The sequence below is a fragment of the Falco naumanni genome, chromosome 4 (genome assembly GCF_017639655.2).
Source record: "Falco naumanni isolate bFalNau1 chromosome 4, bFalNau1.pat, whole genome shotgun sequence".
NCBI lineage: Eukaryota > Metazoa > Chordata > Aves > Falconiformes > Falconidae > Falco > Falco naumanni.
The window spans coordinates 41,304,486-41,327,682 of NC_054057.1; the positions used below are offsets into that span (position 1 = coordinate 41,304,486).

The 23,197-nt window shown below is 37.8% G+C and overlaps 1 protein-coding gene across 1 annotated transcript in view; it reads left to right on the forward strand.

Moving 5' to 3' along the window:
* The window catches only part of MALRD1 (MAM and LDL receptor class A domain containing 1), a 282,296-nt gene that overhangs the window by 121,698 nt on the left and 137,401 nt on the right, over positions 1 to 23,197 (forward strand). The window contains exons 26-27 of the mRNA XM_040589228.1: positions 19,464 to 19,709; positions 22,555 to 22,712. Of these exons, the coding sequence (XP_040445162.1) occupies positions 19,464 to 19,709; positions 22,555 to 22,712 (404 nt within the window). The remainder of the gene's footprint in view (positions 1 to 19,463; positions 19,710 to 22,554; positions 22,713 to 23,197) is intronic.

The following is a 23,197-nucleotide window of genomic DNA, read 5'->3' on the forward strand; positions in this document are numbered from 1 at the left end:
TGACTATTATGATCAACTACAAAAATCTGGACTCAGACTTCTCTGCTTATATGCAGATACAAAGGAGAATTTAATCAAAAGTGAAACACATCCATTGCTCAAATGTTACAGTGTTTCTAAGGATGAAGAACATCATGCAGCAGAAATCTGTTCCTTTCTTGTCTCCAGCTGAAGAGAATATTTGTTAAGAAAGTTGTAAGGTTTTCCCTCTAAGAGAGAGATTCGTAGCTTTCAAGGTCTATTCTGATAACATGACAATGCAGAATTCATACTGATGCATATTCTTCTAGCTGGTTAATATGCCTCCTCTGCTATATTTAGACATCCTTTTCTCGGGACTCACAAGGAATGTCTCCTTCATTTTAGGTACTCAGAATAGCACAGCGAATTGTAACTGTCACAATGTTTTCTTCCCCTCCTTTTAACCCAAATGAAGTTTGGTTATTTGGTGGTTTTTTGTCACAATTTGAAGAGTTTACTTTGTAATTTTTGAGACATACCAATCTGCAACTAGTATTCTGCATACTGAACAAATGTGATTAAAAAAAAAAAAAAAAAAAAAGATAAAATTCCTTTTGATTTTAAATAAGAATTAATTGTAATGCACACATCAAGGGAGGTTCTTCCAAGTCTTATGAGCAATATCAGTGTGTAAACAAGTATAATAGGGTGGCCCGTGCTTGTTCTTTCTGCACATAGAGTGCTCTGGCAATGGATGTAGTGTAAGGACTAAATATAATAGAGTTATTAAATGTTCCCATCTGTGACAAAGACTCACTGTTCAAAAGAATTGTTCCCTGACCCTACATAGACTCTCTGAAGTTTTAAACATTTTTTAAAAATACATTTTAGGTAATGTGTGTTTTTCTTCTGGACAAACATGCAGTAATAGTTAAAGGCTGAAAATGAGCACTGGACAACTAGAAAAAAATTGTTTTGAAAGCCAGCATTGTCATTTTCCGTAGACTGACAGCATGCTGTAGACTGTCCTCATGACTCTGCTTAGCAACAACAATGCTGAAGTAGAAAGCCACTGAGCGCCACTTAAAATGCTGTGCCAGAGAAACAATAAACATCATTTTAGACTGGTGCTTATCAATCTTCACTGTATGAATAGTGATGTATGGTGGAATATTGGGTTTTGTTCATGTCCTACAACAGTACTGTGTGTAGGAAGATACAAACACAGTTTTGTTCTAACAGTGCTGTTCATGCCTGTTGGTGTGTCTGTGGTGTGGGCAGATTCTCAGGTTAGACTTTGCCCCAAGTAAAGGTCTTTATTGGGTTTGTGTGGCAAGGTTTTGTTAGCAGGGGGGCTACAGGGCTGGTGTCTGTGAGAAGCTGCTAAAAGCTCCCACTATGTCCGATAGAGCCAATGCTAGCCAGCTCCAAGACGGACCACTGGTGGCCATAGCCAAGCTCATCAGTGGCGATGGTAGCACCTCTGTGACAGTGTATGTAAGAAGGGGGAATGTTGCTGTGCAATAGCAATTGCAGCCAAGGAGAAGAGTGGAAATATGTGAGAGCAACAACTCTGCAGACACCAAGGTCAGTACAGAAGGAGGGAAGGAGATGGAAGCAGAGATTGCCTGGCAGCCCCTGGTGAAGCCCACGGTGGGGCAGGCTGTGGCCCTGAAGACCAGGGAGATTAATGGTGGAGCAGACATCAACCTGCAGCCGGTGGAGGACCCCACGCCAGAGCAGGTGGATGCCTAAAGGAGGCAGTGACTCCATGGGAAGCTTGTGATGGAACAGACTCCTGGCAGGACCTGTGGACCCATGGAAAGAGGAACCCACACTGGAGCAGGTTTTCTGGCAGGACTTGTGACCCCATGGGGGACCCACGCTGGAGCAGCCTGTTCCTGAAGGACCGCATCGCATAGAAGGAGCCCATACTGGAGCTGTCTGTGAAGAACTAATTGTAGCCTGTGGGAAGGACTCACGCTGAAGAAGTTCATGGGGGGACGATGACCCCATGCTGGAGCAGGGGTAGTGTGAGGAGTTCCCAGAGGAGGAATGAGTAGCAGAGACCTGTGATGAATTGACTGCAATCCCCATTCCCCATACCCCTGTGCCACTGGAGGGGCAGGAGGCAGATAAATCAGGAGTGAACTTAAGCCTGGGAGGAAGGGAAGGGTTGGGGCAAGGTGGTTTTAAGATTTGTTTTTACAGAATCATAGAATCATTTAGGTTGAGATCATAAAGTCCAACCATGAATCCAGAACTGCCAAAGTCCATCACTAAACTATGTCCCTAAGCACCGCATCTACGTGTTTTTTAAACACATCCAGGGATGGTGATTCCACCACTGCCCTGGGCAGCCTGTTCCAATGCTTGACCACTTTTTCAGTGAAGAAATTTTTCCTAATATCCAATCTAAACCTCCCCTGGCACAACTTGAGGCCATTTCCTCTTGTCATGTTGCTAGAAGAGACCGACCTCCACCTGCCTACAACCTCCTCTCAGGTAGTTGTAGAGAGCAATAAGATGCCCCCTGAGACTCCTCCAGGCTACGCCACCCCAGTTCCCTCAGCTTCTCTCATTAAGATTTGTTCTCTAGACCCTTCACCAGCTTTGTTGACCTTCTCTGGACACACCCCAGCACCTCTACATCTCCCTTGTAGTGAGAGGCTCAAAACTGAACATGGTATTTGAGGTGCAGCCTCACCAGTGCTGAGTACAAGGGGACAGTCAGTTCCCTGGTCCTGCTGGACACACTATTTTGGATAGAAGCCAGGATGCTGTTGGCCTTCTTGGCCACCTGGGCACACTGCTGGCTCATGTTCAGCCGGCTGTCAACCAGCACTCACAGGTCCTTTCCCACCAGACAGCTTTCCAGCCACCCTTCCCCAGCCTGTAGCACTGCATAGGGTTGTTGTGACCTTCAAAGATGGTAAACTCTCCCTTTTTCCTTGATTTCCAGCCAAAGCTCTGTTCAGCCAGGCTGGTCTTCCCCACTGTCTCATCTTTCAGCACATGGGGACAACCTGCTCCTGTGCCTTTGAGGCTTCCTTCTTGAATAACGTCCAGCCATTCTGGATGCCTTGGCCCTTCAGAACCATCTCCCAAGGGACTCTGTCAACCAGGCTCTGAAACAGGCCCAAGTCGGCCTTTTTCTTGTTTCCCATTCTGTTCTATTTGTATCTCTCATTGGTACCAATCTACATTGACTTGATTGGTAATAAATTAAACTAATCTCACCATGTCATATCTGCTTTGCCTGTGATGGTAAATGAATGAGTGATCTTTCCCTGTCTTTATCTCAACCCACGGGCCTTTAATTATGTTTTCCTTCCCCTGTCCAGCTGAGGAGGGGAGAAATAGAACAGCTTTGGTGGGCACATGGCATCCAGCCAGGGTCAATGCACCAGAGTTTCCTCTGAAATAACTTAGACCTTCCTATGGACCTGGCAAGCTTTCAGGATTGTGTAGGTCAGATAGCATATTCTCCCCACGCTTAACCACTCTTTCCATTATATTTCAAAGATGCAGTGATAGCTATTTTCTGTATGCTTTTTTCAATAAAAGGGGGTTAATAGTGTTCAAAGCCATGGCCTTTCCAGGAGGCATTCATACCCTCTTCTTCTTCTTGCAGTAACCATGATTTCAAAGGGAGTTATACAATCCCCTCAGGAATGTTCACAGATGAAGATACTGTCTGACTCTGTCCACAAAATGTGAGACCATTGACATGACTCATATTTTACACTTACATTTTTTTACAAAGAGGCGTAATGGATTTGACAACAACTTCTGTGATCTCCCAGTTTGCATGTTCTCTCTCTCCTTTCCCTCTCTTCCCTCCTGAAGTGTTGTTACTGGCTGTAAAAATGGCAGATCCCTCCATCAGAGTTTCTGCTCATGTCTCTGTAGCACTTATTTGGGAATACAACAGCGGCCGTGGGCTGCCTGGTCAGATTAGCAAGCTACAATGGAGAAAAAAGAGAACTGGTGGCTGTTGAATTCAATTTTGTAGAGAAGACAGTTGTTATTTCCAGCAAATTAAAAGAGATTCACTGAAGTGTTGCACGTATCTTAAATAACACAGTGATACTCACAGGAGATCACATTGAGGTCCATCTCTACTGGATATCCTGTCTCTAATGCTGTTAATGAGATGCTGAGCAAAAATCAGAAAAGGACAGGCATATGTGGTGGTTCCTCCTAATGTTCCTAATATTTCTTTTTTGGAAGGCCTTATGAACCAAATGTGGTTTTGCATACGTAGTAAACCTTACTGTATTTGCCTTCTGTGTAGAGTCTAATTTCCCTGGGAACACATTCAGAAGTTTAGCCCCTCCTCTACTTTTGGCAGAAACTTGTACAGGTCTGCTGCTTGCTGAGAAACTATTCCACGGATGTTTTCCTTTCTCTGTTGTTTTTTTTTTTCTTTTAAATCTACTATAATCTTTTAAGATTAGAAAATTAGGTCTTTGTAGAGTTTAGGAAATGAGTGAACAGTGGAATGATACTGTAGTAAAATGATTATTTTTCTCTTTGCTGTTTCCTGAAAAATCCTGAAGCTTTTTTTTTTTTCTTTGCACTGCACTTTGCACTTTTTGAATATTGGGCTGATGTGTTTCTGGAGCTATCTTCAGTAGTCTTCTGTGTCACTCTTTAGTAGTGGCGGTGATTTGACCTCATCACCCATATATGAAGACAGATTTTGTTGGGTTCTGTGTAACTCAATTAACATTACATTTCATTGCAGGATGCAATTCTTTTGCCAAACTGTGGCTGCTGAGCTCCATTGTAGTTGTATAAGATACCTGAACCACCTGCCTGGGGCTGGCAGCTGTGTTACAGGGATGATAGGAAAATCTAACGCCCTGCAATGATAGCTGTCAGGAAGGCTGCCCAGTGTATAAAAAGGGCTTAGTACTGTCACTTTAAGCAACTTCATATCACTTTTTTTTTTTTTTCTATTATTCATAGTTATTCCTAGCTCATATCACCTTGGAAAACTTTTGTTTGTTTTAGTTAGTGTTTTTTTCCACACTATTTTTTAAATTATTTTAGCACAAATGTCTAATTAAAAAAAAAAGTTGTAAAATTAAGCATCATAACTGAAATTAAAGTGAACACAGGCAAAGGAAGACAATAGTATGAAAATCAGATTGCTGAAATCTTTTCTTTTTAAATATTATACTTTATACTGTACTCTAAAGACCAAAGGATATTGCTTATTTCACTCTTTTGCAGATATAATTAGATTTATAGAAGTCTACAGAGACATAAATAGAAATAACCTTGGTAGTTATTCTAACTAATATATAATTACAAGAATGAATAAATTTTATGCTTCAGTACATAATGTGATCTCCTACTGAAAAGTGGAAGAAATATCTCCTTGTGCACAACTGATTGAATAACTAAACATTTATATCTTCCTTTGTAGCAAGCAGCGTTGACTGTTGTCTGAGAGAACATGGTAGAATGTCTAAAACACTTTAAAACCAGTTCTGGGAAAAAACAACCAAACAAACACAAAACAAAAAATCAAGCCTATCAAGAGTACTCATAACTTCTGATATGCCCCTGAACTTTTGGAAGATAGAATATACTTATATAGTTGGCTTAATAGCATACAGCAGGTTGTGAAACTTTTTCTTAATTAGTACCTGAACAGAAACAGACTGTCCAATGTATCTAGAATTAAATTCCATGCAAGCATAAATTTTCATTTTCACCTATATAATAATATGAAAAGAGAAGTTCATGGCTATAGTCTAGACTTTTAAAATAAAAAATGGACATGTTTGATTTTTTTTCTCTCGTTCCTGGCGCAAGATACAACTGTTCCATATTTTTCAGAAAAAAAAAAAAAAGGTGGAAATACTGTAGAATGAGTAGATTGGTTTAGTAGCTGGACATAAAGCTAAGAGTAGTCATGCAAGCAGGTGACTTGAATTAAACTTCTACATATATTGTCCAACTGTTATGAGAAAATTTTCCTTTTATTGACAGTGAAGGAGATAAAATATATAGCCTGGATTTTTATGTTTTAGTTTCTGATTCTGTGAAGCTTTCTCCAGCTACATTCCAAGTCCATGCAATTATAATCACTGTACTTTATCAATTTAATTGGAAATATCTGCTTTTGGTCCACCTATTTCATTCCACAGTTTATTCTTTTTGTTGGTAGCTAGGACTCTCTTTTATGTCCTTTGTTTTCGAGCTCTAGCCATACCAGATTGTATGATGGTTTAAAAATAATGTGTTCTAAAATACATAAATAATTTAATAATTCACATTTATTTATACTAGTCTAATTTACCAAATAATTACAAAAATGTAGCATGGGTTGTAATTTTAAGGATACATAGGAGCTACAAATAGTTTTTTTCCAACATTCTGTGGGGATTTAGGATACATTTCTGTCCCAAACAGATTGCATTATTTGCATATAAAATAAAAGTACATAAATTTGCAGAAGTTTGTCATACTTTATTATAATTTTGTCCCAAAGAAACAAAATGTTTCCCCTAGGTATTCCCAAACCTAATACCTTGAATGTGAAAACTCAAAGACTGTTTGGATCAGCAGTCTGAGCAGAGCCTGGACTGTGTCCATAATGATTACAGCTCTAGAAGCTGGACAACAGAACATGATTAATATCACCAAAGGTCCTTGGAGGTAGGGCACTGTCAGCACTGTTTTTCTGTTTTGCAAAACGGTTTAACATCTCCAAAATTTGCCTTAGCTCTTGGGTCTCCACAGACTAGCTGCTAAGAAGTATGTCTGAAAGCAGAAGTTCAAATAAGTATCGGGACAGAAGAAATGAATTTTCAGTGCTGGCAGTTTGAAATGAGTCTCTGAGCACCAGTTGATGTGGGATGGCAGTGCATTGTGTCCTTGCCCTGTGATGTCTCCTGGTCACGTTCAATGGCTGCAACCTGCCACTCTTGGTGCCTCTATTAACATTTCCCTTGCACACGCACCTCACAGAGTGAGATTTTGTCTCCATTAGATCTTTCTGTTCTATTCTAAATCTTTTTGGAATCCTCATGCTTCTTTCACCTACTTTTGCAAGGTGTCAGCTCAGGCCCTTAGCCACTCTTTCTGTTGTCTACTCAGACCAGGTCATTGGCATTTTTGCACATGGAAATGCATTAAAATTGTTGCACACCTAGATACTGCAGGTATTCAAGACTGAGGCTTTAAGGAGACACTGGTTTCAATTTAAGACACTGGACTCACACTGAATGGTCTGTGGCAGGTAATACTATGGAAACTGATGCCTTCAGTATTACTGTGCAAAGGTTTCACAGCAGAGGTTGTAGATGATGGCTGATACCAGATCAGCTTCAGAGAAAAATTTAAAAGGTCAGAATATTGCCTCCAAAATACTAGAAATTAAGAGGATAGAAATAATTCATAGCTGTTATGGGAGAAGGCCTTCACATAGACTTTCTTGTTTAGTCTGTGTTTACTTCTTTTTTAAAGGGCTTTGGTGTAATTGAACTAAGATAGACTGTAATTTTCTGTGTGTTTTACTCAGCACTGCCATGTTTTACAGACACTTAGTACAAGATTTTTATCTTGATAAAAGTATTTACGAATTGGCTGCATAAAGTTTTATATATGACATCTTTACTTTGATGCTATTACAGCTCAGCTTGAGCATATGTAAACATCATTTACATATTTTGTCTAAGACTAGAATGTGCCTTGTTTGACAGAAAGGTTTCTGAATTAGTATTTGTACCAAATGTAATTTTATAAGGCTGAATTAAGTTACCCAAATATCTGTATTCTAACAGATGCTTTTGCAGTTGTGTAGGATATGATATTCTCCAGTTTTCTTTTTATCATCTTGTTTTTACAGAGCTGTTGGCAACTATATGGCGTTGTAAGAAAAACTTGAATTGTTTTCCAAACAGATGAAGTAGCTTCCATAATTCTACTGCTCAAATTCTGCTGGTTTATTGTTTGTTGGTTTGGTTTGGTTTGGTTTTTTTATTCCAGATCTTTTCACTAGTTGAATGTGTGCATACATGTGTAGAACAGTATAGTTTATGAGCACATATTTTGTTGAGTATTATCTGGAGCATTTTGTGTAACCTGATAGAGAATGCATAAGAATTTAAAGATGTGACATCAACAATTCTTTTATTAGCATGATGAAAACTGACTTGACAAATTATTTTCTACAAAAAACAACCTACTGTATGCAGTGAATTTGGAGATGATGTGGTAAAACAAGGTATTACATTAGGAGCAAATTGATACCAATTTCAGTGAATGAGACTCAGATTGTCAAGTGGCAGTATCAATAGCAAGTTATAATTATACCATGGTGATAAACTCAGGCATGATTTTGATGATAAGCTTTTAAGCATACTTATCTCTCATTCATAATTCTTAACACAAATATTTTAGTGGGACATAGAAAACATAATTAGGATGATAGATAACAAGTTACTTTGTTTACTGATCAGGAATAAAGAGTAGCTGGTGCAGCAAATAAAGATTCACTATCCAAGAAACTTCATTGTTATGCTTAACTTCTCTGCAATAGCATAACAAATCCTCAATAAATACTATTTTAATTGAAAATCCTGCCTCTCTCTTTCTGCAAAGAGGAATAGATCCTTTCTGTAGTAGAGCTATATCTGCTCTGTTGTGCCAGGCAGGGACAGAGATGGTTTCATACACACCCTACAACTTACTACTTTTGGAATCAATTTCTGTGAAGGATGCTTATGTGATTCTGTGTAGTGACTTTTAGGAGATGTACAGATACAACCAAATGTAAATACCCAAAAAGATGACTACCAAGTAGATGTTATACATTGGTCAAAAAGCTATTCCAGTCATGAAACTAAAGTAGTAAGGCTGCTATAACACAGAATTATTACAAGTCTTTCCTTCTGTCCATGAAGAATAACCTAGGATTGAGACTCTTGAGTTTTGAGAGATTCACCTATTAGTGGAGATAAAAAGTTCTAGGAGCTGAAATTGTTAATCTGAGAGCTTGGTTAGACAGGTCAGTATTCTAGTGCATACAAAACATGATCTACTGATTTGTGAACTTGGAAAGATTCAGAGATGTATTTTAGATTTTTAAAATTTGAATTTGGATGCCCAGCTTCAAATTTGTGAGACCTAGTTTGTCTCACAAAGCAGAAATGCAACAGGAAAAATCTTTCTCATGATTTTGCCACAGCCATAAATATAAAATTATTCTTCTGTATTTTGAAGTTGTCTAGTGTTGTTTGGCTAAGCTTTGAAAGAAGATTGGGATAAGAAAGTATTCAGCTTCTGTTGGACTTCCAGATGAAGATTTAGGCCAGGTAAATAGGAGGTTTTTGAGTAGCATTGGTGTTTGGGTTTCAGATCTGCTGTACTTTCTCCTGTGTTTCCCTTACCTTCTTTTCTGAGCTAAGGAGAGCTGAGTGGCAGAGCCTGCACACAAATCAGTGCATCTGAACTGGTCATGAATAAATTTAGACTTTTGTCTTTCATTATCTGAAAACAAACAAACCAAAAAAAAAAGCCTTTTGGTAACAGCAGTGGAGAAAGTTATAGATTATATTGAAGGCAGAGGAACTGCTTGAGGTTGTTGCCTTTCATAAAAGTAAACTAGACTCCATGATTTGAGCAATTTCTTTTAAAACCCAGGTTCCCATGAAGTGGGATAAAACAATTCCATCAGAGCTCTCTTTCCAACCATAAACTTTTTTCCAGTTTCCTTGTTCAGTCACTTGCTAAGCTTGTGTGTTACTACTTGCTTATCTCAGAGGGCTGCTAAACGTGAACACATACTGAATTGAGGTACAAAAGCTATTACTGCTTTGTGGAATTAATGATTGTGCTGGATTGGACTAACGTTAAATGAGGATAATCAATAAAAAATGCTTTTGTCTTAGTCGTTCATACTGCCTAGAGAAAAACAAGGAACAGAACTACTTAATCACGTTACAAGATCTTAAAGCATACAGGTTCCAAAAGTAATTGTTGTTACCTTCAGAATCTCACCTCAAATCACTTATGCTGAATTTATAGGTGTATTTTTCATCTTTCTCTTTCACTGTCTGAGAACAAACATGATGGTAACACAGAGGAAAGGGAAAAGCTGACCATATTAGAAGTGATGTTTCTTTGAGATACTGAGTAATTAAAGAGTTTGTTGCTATCTCTTTCTGCCATCAAGCATAAGTCATTTTTCATTTTCCTGTTGACCTTTCCAGTGAAGGCTCAAAGGAGTGTGGAAGGCTGTTCAAGACATCAATAAAATCTTTTAATCATCGTGTCCTTTTCAGCTCACTGCAGCATTCTAACTAATATAGATAGAAAGTTTTGTAATATCATATCATAAATACAGTCATCTTGAAACTTCCTTCTTAGCAGTGAGAGGTGAAGGACTCAGAGTGGTCATGAGATTCAATTTAATCCATTTTGGACTTTTGTAGTTTCTCTTACACCTGACTCTTACTCAGATATTGTTAAAGAGTTTAAATGCTGTAATTGTTTATAGAAATTCTGCACAAATTATGTTTCTTGCACCTGTTTCACACTTTCATCGCATCTGTACATAACTAAGAATATTCCAGAGCAGCTTCCTTTGTAATTTGCATCTTTATTGTTGAATATTAAAACTGATTTAAGGGAATAGATTGACATTAATAAATAGTAGAGATCCCCAACTGATAATAGATATACATCTTTCATTATTTCCCCTTTTTAATACTGAACAGGCTTATGACAATTTGAAACCATTATGCCAGTTCCTGGAAGAGACATCTGGGGTCTTGATGACATATAATTACAATTACTCAGTGACCATTTTGTACTTTTACTGCTTAAGCCATTTGGTTTTTCATGCCTTTGTTTGCCTGAGCAGGGGTTTCTAAAAGTATTCTGGTTTATACTTTCAGCTGTGGAATCAGCTTCTAGTTCTTCATGAACTTCTGGGCTTCCACGTCCACTGTCTTCTCTCACCTGCATTAGATCTGACTAGGGCAGTGTCCTGCCCTCTGGTCTTAGAGTCAGGGCTGTGCCTGTGAATGAGAGCTGGTTGGTCAGGCTTTGAGCAGGATTTGAAGGAAGCATTTTTCACCTGTCACATTTACTGAGCATAGTCTGGCATCTCTGGCAAGTTGTACAAAGGGGATTTATCACTGCACTGCAGCTCCACCTTCCACTATATGCTCTGGGCAACAACTTGAGGTGTAGTGGAGAATGTGAAAGGTGCACATTCTCCAGTGTAGCCAGTGAAGATCTTCAGCCCAAGTTACACCATCATCAGATGCTTTTACTTCACTGTCTACCCAGCTTTCCTTTGGTTGTCCCCTATAGAAATTCCCTTCTGAATTACCTCAGCTATTCAGAGTTTGTGCACCCCATTTTTCATCCTTAAACTGCTCTGATTTATGGGTTTCTGCTTCACTTCAAGCCATCTTTTAGATGTAATGGGCAGATTTTTTTTTCCCATCAGAAACACAGGCAGCAAAACCACTGACCAAAGTCTGCACTAGGCACCAGAAAATGCAAATGCCATACCTTCTTCCACCCTTCATACAAGTAGATAATGACTGGAATGTTACACTAGAGGTCACAACTAAACCACTTTGGGCTCTAAGGTAGAGATGTCATCAGTTACGCATCAGTTCAGGCCTTGATAAAAGCACTATAACATTTGGCTGCTCAAGCAAAGTGTCAGTGTACAGTTATACAACGCGTTTTAGGTGAGCTGTTGAATGATGCTTCGAAAGGTCACAATACAATTTGGAATCAAGCCTGGGCATCTTAAGAAGGCAGCTTGATTGGCTTCCTTTCCGATCTGCTGCACCAAGTTATTATCACATGGCACAGAGGTTATATGCGGTGGAGAAAGCTGGAGATGCAAGACTGAGTTTAAACCTCTTGACCTAAAAATGCATACTAGTAATAAGAGTGACAACAAAAAAATATATTTTTTTAAACATATTTTTAGGATTGTAGATTTTATATCTAAGGAACATTTCTTCATTCTGTATCTTTGCTAAGGAGTTCAGGCACTAGATATTTAGATTTAATTTGTTTGAGCTGGAACATGGCAAACCAAAATTTTGTTTCATTTTATTTTTTTTATTTTATTTACTAGGATTAAACTCAGGTGAATGAGTTAAGCTTTTCATGTTAGTATTCAATATTTCTCACTGTAGTAGATGCATATGATGTATACAATTGTTTCTGAAAAAGCTTTGCTTAAAAACTAGATGTGGATTCCTTTTTGTCTTAGTATTTCTTTGTCCACCCTGAAGAAGATAAGTTACAAATTTCAACTTGGCTTTGGAAGGGGAAGATTGTGGGTAAGAACTAATAGATCCCTGTTACCATTATCCATACGTACTGTTACAGCAGATTTCCTTGTCTGTCCATTTCTTTATGTTGGAGACTTAAACCATCAGATTAACACTGTAATAATCATTATACATGTGTCTTGTTTTGGTTTTCTGGCAAGGAACAAAACAGTCAATGCTATTACAATAGTAGGAGTACCAGTCAATGAATCCAGGCCTGGGTCTCTTATTCACCATGGGGATTTCCCATCTGAAGAGATTAACTGGAAATTTCCTTTTAAACTGACCTGCTAGCATGTTTTATAGACTAAATAGGTGTAGAATTACTCAAACAACATGGGAAAGTATGCAATATTTCAAATACTGACAGTATTAGTATATCAGTACTGTAATAGTGGAGGAGTTAAAAAGACCTAGTAAGACCCTCTTCAGTCACAACCTGCTTTTTTATTTCTTTTGAGTTAATGCACATTCACATGCACCTAAGCACTTGAAAGTGAAGCTTGTATTCTTTATAATAGTGTTTTTAGAGTTCCCCTGCCCTGCCCGTAGTATATCAAATAAACTATGAAGATCCACTGAGCACCCATCTTGTCTTTGGCTCTTCTTACCCTTCAGAATTTCTGTTAATCTTAAATACAGCAAAGCACAATGTTAGGGCACACTGAATGTTTCACAGATTGGGTAAGTCTTAAAGTGTATTGAGTTACTGGTAAATAACCATCCTTTTCTAATGAGAAACAATAAAGGACCAGCAAACAGAACAAAGAAGACGCTTCAGTCATGGATAGAGACAATTACGTTGAGCAATGATACCTTGCTGTTTATGTTTTTGATTCTTAATATTACTGGATGTGAATATTAATACCAGTGGATCTGATTACTGAAAAGGACTTCTCTTGTGTTTGTGTGTGGGAATGGACAAGATAAGAAGTCAGCTGAGGAAGTTTTTGTTGTTGGAGAAGCCTTCATCAGCTCTTTGTCATGGGAGAAACTTGGGTTAAGGGTTTCTTCTCAAAGTCCCTTTGCAAATGAACTGAAGCTGTTATTTTTAGACTTTCGGTTGCTCAGAACGCAGATCAGTATGTCAAGGTACTTGAGAGGCTTGCAAAACCAAAAATTCAAAGGTTTGCACTCAATCCTAGAAGAAACAGGCTGTTTACAAAGAGCTGATAATGTGTAGTATTTTTTGTCTTCTTTTTTTTCCAGCACTTCAACTTCTGAAAGTCTTTAAAAATCTTCGTGATTTCCAAAGCTTTGCTTTTGAAATTAGGTGCATTTTTCACATTCCTGTGCTGACAAGTCATTATTTCTATGCATCATCAACTGTGATGAAAACACTTTACTCTGTGTCCTTGGGTTATACTAGTGAAATATTAGAGGAAAGATATTCTTGTTAACAATTATTTTTTTTTAAGGATACTTACAATTCAGTCATAAAATAATATCAACTCAGAGCAAGAATGATAATGGAGTAATTGTTGCAGGGAAAAACTCAGAGATCTAAATTATTTAGAGAGCACCTATCCCTGGGATGTCAAACTCTTAGCCTGCTGATTAATTACTCTGGCCTCTATACCAGATTATGATTCTACAGGAACTCTAGCTTTGATTTAGGAACAGGTATACTTCTATCTATGTGAATGTAAATAAAATCTCTTGAAAATATTTTAAAGTAGATCTAGCCTTTCAGGCCTACTGATGTGTTATGCTGATATTTCTGAGAACTGTAAACTATGACATTGATTTGATTGGATTTAAGTTTGGAAAACATAAATGATAATACCATTACATATAATAAGTTTAAGAAGCACAAGTTTAACAAATTTTGGAATATCCTTATCATCAGTATTTTTGCTGTCATTCTGAAACATGAGTTAACTTGCTGGTGAATTTAAAGCAATGCTGATATAAAGTAGGAACTGAAAAAGAAACAAGTTTGAATTATGAGAATTAACTGCTAAATGCTTATGACTAAGGTAGTAAATAGTGTAATCCCACATACAATAGTATTTTTGCAATTTTCTGAGTGTACCCTTGAAAGGTTGCTGATGTTACAAAGCTGGGAGGAGTGGCTGATGCACCAGGAGGCTGCGCTGCCATTCAGCGAGACCCGGGCAGGCCAGAGAGCTGGGCAGAGAGGAACCTCCTGAAGCTCAACAAGGGCAGGTGTAGGGTCCTGCACGTGGGGAGCAGTAACCCCACGCACCAGCGCAGGCTGGGGCTGACCTGCTGGAAGGCAGCTCTGCGGGGAAGGGCCTGGCAGCCCTGTTGGACACCAAGGTGCCCGTCAGCCAGCAGTGTGCCCGTGGGGCCGAGAAGGTCAGTGGTACCCTGGGGGGCATTAGGGGGAACATGGCCAGCAGGTCGAGGGAGGTGACCCCCCCTCTGCTGTGCCCTGGTGAGGCTGCATCTGGAGTGCTGTGTCCAGTTCTGGGCTCCCCAGTTGAGGAGAGACAGGGAACCGCTGGAGAGGGTCTAGCCGAGGTCTGTGAAGATGATGAGGGGACTGGAGCATGTCCCTGATGAGGAAAGGCTGAGAGAGCTGGGCCTGTTCAGCCTGCAGAAGAGAAGGCTGAGAGGGGATCCTACTGACGCATACAAGTATCTCAAGGGCAGGTGTCTAGAGGACAGGGCCAGGCTCTTTTCAGTGGTGCCCAGTGACAGGACAAGGGGCAACGGGCACAAACTGCAGCGCAGGGAGTTCCACCTGAATGTGAGGAAGCACTTCTTGCCTTTGAGGGTGACAGCACTGGAACAGGCTGCCCAGAGAGGCTGTGGAGTCTCCTTCTCTGGGGACATTGCGAACTTGCCTGGATGTGATCCTTTGCAACCTCCTCTAGGTGAACCTGCCTTACCAGAGGGCTGGACTAGATGACCTCCGGAGGTCCCTTCCTACCCTGAGCATCCTGTGATTCTGTGATATTATTTATCTTTATCAGCGTAATTGTCATACTTAATTTATTTACAATAAGCAAAGATATTTAAAGGATCAGCTTCAAGAAGATTGGAATATAATGCAGAATTTTGAGATTTTCATCTCTGTTTTGTTGCTACTATAGGGGTGGATAAACATTTCTTTTATCTGTTCTAAATTCTCATAAGTATACAGGCAAATTAAGGTCTGCAACTGCATTTTGATTTTTAAAACCAAAAGGTACTACTATTAATATGTAATTTAACTTCCTGTATAACACTAACCAGGTTTTGATCTAGAGATTTCCTTAATTTGTCAAATAATTTTAAGTTAAACTAAAGCATATCTAGTGGGAAATAATTCAGTCTCTATTTAAAGGCCTTAACTGATGGAGAATTTATCACAACCTTAGTTATCTGTTCAATGGTTAGTTAATAATTTTATTTTTATTTAAACTTCACTAACTTCCATTTTCCAGCATGTAATGTTGGGGGGCTTTCTACTAGATTAGACCTTTGTGATATCAGTGTTTGTTGTCTTATAGGTAATTACAGAACATGATCAAGCTATTTCTTAAACTTTGATAAATTACATTAATTGACATCCACTTGGTCATTCAGTGTGTGTAATCAGACAATTCCATTAGGAATCTCTCATTGCTAACCCACGCAAACATGACACAATCTGTTTTCATCAATATTGAGTGAAAATGAAATGATTGCATGCTCAGATATGAGTCCAAACACCTTGTGAGAAATTATAATGGGTTTCAATAGTAAAGTAATAAGTGGTATTTGAAAATAATTTTTTAAAAAATAGCTATACCTTCATAAATGGAAGGATGAGGGACTCTCATCCCAAAATAAAAGGCAAACTAAGTATTGTGGGGAAACAAACAACTGATAAAGAATTTGGGTGATAAAAAATTGACTTCAAGTAAAAGGTGTTTCTGAGCAGAAATGTAGGAAGATCATAAAACCTTAAGACCCTTTAAGTGGTAGTGGAAAAAATCAAGTCCTCAAATATCTCCATCTGCTAGAGTGAAAGAAAAGAATATATAAAAGGATACTTGTAAATCACCTTATCATACATTAATGGAGTTAATTCATTTTACAGTGTTTAAAAATTTATTTTATTTTTGAAGAGGTGCTAAACAGTCAATAAATTATTACTATGATGTAAAGTGATACAAAAGTTAGCTGCCTTATAGAAAAGTCCTGTTGTGACATAGGCTGTGGTTTCAAAGATTAAAGAATCAATTTTTCTTCTATGGAAATCGTTTTTTGAGAACACAACCATTCCTGCCAGAGCTTTAAGTTTACATGAATAACACACATAGGTGCTGTTTCTTAATACAAATTCCTTTTCTGTAATTTATTGCTGTTCTGTCTCAATTGTGCAGCCTATAAACCATGCTATCTTTATTACTATTCAAAGTTAATTGATATATAGGATAAACCATATTTCAGTTCTGAGTATAATCAGTAAGATTATTTTCTCTCTTGATATTTGCAGGTACATTTTTTTCAAAATACATTTAAGAGAAACACCTTTATAAAATAAAGGTGATTAATCATTGTCCTAATTACATATTTTAAAATATAAATGTTTCATCTGTTGATTTTGCTCAAGGTATGTAAAACAAAGGGATACTTGACTGGTGCAGCTGTTTTGCTCTGTTGTGTAAATCTTCCTCAGTCCAGAGATGATTGACCTGAAAGACACTAAGAGCTCCTTCAGGTCCCCTGCAGCCTAGTGTGTTGATGCAGTCACCACACAGGGCAAAAAGTCTACCTGCCAATAATCTTTAAGGAAACACTGCTTGGAGGAAAAAGTTACTGAACCTTGCTATGCAGAAGTTCCTATCAACTAAATATCCCTATTACGCTCACAAGCATCTAAGTAACAGAGTGTTTGGACTGTTAGGATTGAAAAAAAGTAGGGAGGAAAGGAAGAGAGCTCAAAAACCACCATTTCTTAAAGTTTGTTTGGTTTGGGGTTTTTGAGTTGGTTTCTTTTGTTTGTTTTGTTTTATTTTGTTTTTACCATTATAAAGCCTTAGAAATACATCATTTAAAGAGAAAACATACTATGCATTTACATCCAGAAACAAGTCACGTTACAGACTCAGTTAGACAGTGTAATATCATTCATTACATATGCTTAAAAGGATTCATTCATGCACCATTCAAGATGGATTTTTTGTTGTTTTTCCTCAGAAAACAAAGACTTCCACTTCTCAACTTCGCTGATTTTTTTATTATTTTTTTTAAATCTGAAACTGGAAGCAGTACTACAAAGGCACCTCAAAACACCATAGTTATTGCAGTTACTGATCATGAAGGAAAAGTATTTCCAAGCAAGGACTGCATCCTGAAATTTAAATTCCTACTTTGCTGACAAAATAAACTTTTTGCTTAAATTATTAGTGCAATCACACGAAAGAAATGCGGGGTTACAATAAATATCTCCTAAAAATATATGCCATTTAAATTAGGCAGCAATTTTATAGCACATCTCTGTTGCCCTTTGGGAGACAACACAGATGATTGAAGCTCTGAAGTAGACTGATAGGAGTTTCTGATGGTCTCCAACTCTCTTGCAGATTGCAATAATTAGACACTGAGTGATACATTGATACAGTTAGTCCAATGTTTTGGACAGGACCATTTTCAGAGATCATGTACTAATAAAAACTGCACTGATGCTTTTATAAACATGTAACTGTGATCTCCAAACAAGTCTTTTTATTCTAGTCAGAGCCTACCCATTTTTCATGTCTCCAGCTCTGAAGATCTTTGCCTGATGTTCCTGACTTTCTGGGTCATCATCAGACTTCTATTCTGACTTGCTTCTTTCAGTTCAAGACTTTTAAATCCTTTCTCTGAGCAGCTGTTTAAAGCCAAATCATACATGGTCATCTAGAGTAAACATGACACATACTTTTATGTTATTAATAAATCAGGAATTAAAAATGAATAATTTCCCTGGAAGACTTTCTAGCTATTTCTATATTCCAATATTTATTTTCATTTATTTACTTATTTTTAATAACTATGTGTTAGGAAGATTTTTTACTTCAAAAAGAGGGGTTAATGCTTGTTTGCTCTAGCTAGTATCTGGTGATTCAAGGCTTGTTTTCACTTTACCCAAAGCCTACATCAAAGGTGTGTGGCAATGCTTTTTCACTTAGTTTGGGACATTTGTAATTTAGAGTCTGGCAAAAAAAAAGTCCTAAGGGTGGAGGCTGCCAGTGCACCAACTGAATACCTCATCTCTTACTTTCTTTTTGTTAATAAAGCAGTTATTCTGACCCCTTAATAAAATCCAGACTATGTGAATTTCATTTAGATCCATCAGGTCCTTCTTTAAATTGAGGTAGTGGTAATGGAAATACGGTTTTAGTACTATGTGATTTTCAGTATCAATTAACTCAAATTCTTCCCATACTTGTGCAACTTTCATACATGTGCATATGTTAATTTTATGTCTGATAAGCTAATATAGTGTCACTCCTATTTTTAGATAAAAATACACTTGTGCATTTATTTCTGGCAGAGCAGAATTGATGAAAGAAATAGGGAAGGTCCGTTTCAGAATTTTGAGTCTCCCTTCCTCAGTAGAGAATGTACTGAAGGGGCTGCTTTTTATCCAGACCCCTGCAGAAACTGATCTGAAATGAAAACATGAAGCTTGGAAATGGATCCTGTGAAAGGAGTCCTACAATTTTTAGGCTGAATAATATTAGAATTATCCCTTAATGATGCCAGGAATAGTGCACAAAAAAGACAGATCAAGCCACTGAACTCACCTAAAAAAAAAAAAAAAAAAATCCATTAAAAGGCAAACCTCTGTAGCTAAAATAGAAGAAGCTTTTTCTTCCAAATTGGGGCTGCAAACAAAGCTCAAATTTGGAGCTAAAATGAAATGGTTTAATCCTACACCACATGAAAAGAGAATGTCAGCAATTAAGTCAGACTAGAAAGCTTTGTTAGTGAAGGAATGCCTGGCTGGAACTTGCCCTCAAAGGCTTTACAAGGGAAACAGTCATTTATTTAGGCAATCTCTTGACAAAATACAAAAGAAATAAACTGATAATGGATTGGCACTTCAGGGGAACCAAAGGCTTTTAATAAAACTGCTCTGGACCACCCTCCTCCTCCTAAATATCAAACTCTCTGAGATGTAACCTTCCAGTAACCTTGCTGGGATGCATGGCAGCGTGATTCACCAGGACACCCCCATTCTTCTCTTTTCAGGCTCCTGCTCACATGGCTATTGGCAATGTCAGAATGGCAAGTGTTACAGACCAGAACAAAGCTGTGATTTTGAAGACAACTGTGGGGATAATACAGATGAGAGTGAATGCGGAACTTCCTGCACCTTTGAGAATGGCAGATGTGGCTGGCAAAATTCCCTGGCAGACAGTTTTAACTGGATGCTAGGGGTCAGCTCACCTCAAAGTCATAGACCTCCTGGGGACCACACGTTTGGAAATAGAACTGGTATGTTGTCAGTTCATAAATAAGATATGAATTGTCTTCATGGAGCTTCTCATACCTTCTTTCACAGGCAGCAGAGGGGTTCTACCATGCCTAATCAGGATGTCATTTATAATGAATTAGATGTGTAACAATATCAAAATATTAATTACTGTTGTAAAATGACTTTAAGTTAGGAAAAATTGATTCTCAGTTGTTTCTCCTTTCAGTATTGCTGTATGAGTCGAGCAAGATTATTTGTTAATTGTCAGGAGAGAGGCATTTGATCTAGCTGCAGCTTGTAAGGGTGAGTTAGCTCAGCTAGGATCCACTGGTTCCTGCTTCTCCAGAGCTTGAGCTAATTTCCATGAAGCTTAAAGTTACCCATAGTGACTATTCATAGCTTAATTTTAGGTTATTTTAAACAAATGAATTTAATTAAATAAACCTCCTTTGTTAGTGGCAGTGCAGCTCCTGGTTTATTTTGGCCAAAGCACCCAGTTATCTGTTCTAGTTCTTCTTACAAACTCGATGCCTTCATCCTCTGCCTTTGAAGGTCCCATAGCTCAGGCAAAGATGTAACTGAAGCTGAGCTCAGAACTGGTCTTAAATTGAAATATTCCACAGCAGAGTTGCACAAAGGCGTGGGAGTTGTATTTAGTAGTTGTTGAAAGTTTATATGAACTGCTGAAGGACAAAACCCAATAAAACCAAAGCTTACTTGAAGACATGTAGAAACTCAGGGGCTAGTGAAAGCTTGCCAAGGTGACTGAGGGTGAAACTGGCACAAATAAACACACAGATTATGTGTTCATATGTTTTAAAATTTTGAGACAATCCAGCCTGGCTGCATTTCACTGATCTCAAAGCAAGATGCAGTACAAGAGAATTGCCCATCAATGTGTCCCTGTCTTTCATTTGGCTTTTAAAATAGCCAGTTCTGTTAGAACATAGATTTAGGTATCTCCATGATATATTTGTTGAATACACTTCATGTATGAATAAAATGGCTGCTGAAATCATTCTCAAACCTGGGAATTTACCCTATAATCTGCAAGTGTTTTTGTTGTGGTGAGTAATCAAACAGGTTAAATTCTCCATTTCTTACTCAAGAGCTGCCCTATAGTCTTGAAATTGTGTTCTCAAATAAATATATTTAGAATTAATTTCACTTTTCACAATTGTAATGCAGTCAAATTTTTAAAGATGAAAGTGGTATCTGGCCGTATTGTTAGAATTGATAGCACTTAATAATTGTGTTCATCATAAGAGAATGAAACCAAAATTTAGCTCAGTTGTTAAAATGCCATATACAGTAGAGAACACCGCAGTATTCAGTGATCAGTCCTTACACAAAGATGGATTTCAACACTTACTTTCAAAACCATAGCTCTTGAGGTTATATCTAGCAACTGCTTAATTCTAACCCCTATTAGGACCTCCATTTTCAACATTAAGATGCTGAAAATGTACATATTACTAGAATTATATCATTCTGGTTGGACTTAAGTCATTTGTCCTATTATCTCCTGGCCAAGCTTGTCTAGCAGTGATCAGTCCATCTAGCTGTGATCAGTCCACTGTCCCACAGTACAGGTCCCAGTCATTTAGGTCAAGGGGTCTTACAGAATGTCCCTTGTCTACCACCTCAGCCAGACACGTTTCCTTCCAAAGAAGACTGTGAAAGTTTTTTGGGTTGGATTGCTTCAGTTTTGTCTGGTTTCTGCTAAGCAGAAGTCATTTGTCTAATATTAAACATCAATGTGCCCAGCACCCAACCCAGTCTAGTCTCATCTTCCTAGCAGACACTTATGCCACGATATGGCATGTTTTTGAGATCTTGAATGTACATGACTTCTTTAACAGACAAAATAGCAGATGTAGAAAAAATAAGTTCATTTGCTTTTTCTAATTACCTTTTTTTTAAAAAAATATCATCATGAATATGTCACTACACTTGTTAAATATGTTCTTGACCTCAGGGAAAAAGGAAGTTTCTCATCCCATAACATTATGGCAAACATCTATCGTTGTAACTTAGCCAGAGAAGTGTCAAAGTTAGAGTGAGCACACTTTATCTCTAATGAAGTAAAAATTTTTTGTCTAATTCATATACAAACTTTAGTAGATGTGCAATTGTAATTTAACGGTATGTTATTTATACTACACCTATGATTATATGAATTACACATTGGTTTTTGTACAAAGGAAAAATATTTTTAAAACTTGCATAATTTATTATACTTCTGATTAAAAATAAAAATGGAAAACTCAAGGACCGTATCAGTGTTGGGAAACAGTGTTGGTTAAATATTAACTGTAGGCATCTATTTTTGCAATATCCTGACTAAATAATTTAAATGTGAGTTAATATTCATACATTAGAGAGTACAGATGGCCAAAGGTAATATGAATCAGTAGGGATACCTAATGATTTATAAATGAATGAAGGTGTGTTTTTTCTGTTTCACAAGTTTTAGTATAGTGTGGCTTGCTGTTTTGAAGGTTATCTTTCAGAAAACTTAATCTGGAATTTATCATGGTGTAGCTATGGTATGATGTACTGTCAAAACAGCAACTAATCTTGTTAGGCCAGGACACGTCATCAGAGTAGCTGGGAAACATGGAAGTATTCTCATTGTTCTGAAAAGACCCATCCAAATCTTAAGCTGTTCCCAGTTTATTCCTGATATAACAAGTACACAAGGAATGTGGTCTGGTCATTTTTTTACCTTAGGCTGAGGTTCACTAGTATAGGAACTACATGGAACATATACTTCATATATATCTCTGCATTTGCTTTGCTGAGTTTTGGAGTCTAATTTGAAAGTCCAAAACAATTTTTCAGGAATACATCATTTAATTTCAGGAAAATTCCTGTATCTTGAAGCCGCTGCAATAAGCCTAAAAAATGAAAAAGCCCATGTGAAGAGTTCCAGATGGAAAGAATCAAGTGTGACTTGTGTGATGAGCTTCTGGTACTTCAGGTCATCAAAAGCCATGGGATATATTCAGGTTCTTATTAAGGTAATAAATTTTATTTCTTTTAAATATCTGATATACCTAAGTGTGGGTGTGCTCCAGCAGAGTGCTTCGGCACTCTGACATTCTGCTGTTTGGCTAGCAGACTGGAAGAGCTCCCATGTGCCTCCCAGTTCAGTGCTGGCTTTTATTATTCTAGCATCTTAAAAATGCTTTTACCATTTCTCTTTCAAAAGAAGTTTCTGTGAAAAGCCACAGAAAATTTTTAAAACCTCTTTCCATTTCCCCTCTTCACACACAGTTCCTTTCTCTATAATATACTCTATGCAACAGATATTTTCATATTCTGCTGCCATCCCTATCGGTAGCTATCAGTATACAACCCTATCATTCTGATGGGATGACATCCATCAAAATGAATTAGCAACCTGCACAAAGTGAGAATAAAATGCAAAAATATTACTATTAAATTATGTATCTTTTTATGTAGACAGGTACAGAATATGCAATCAGTTTTGTTTAGAAATGGC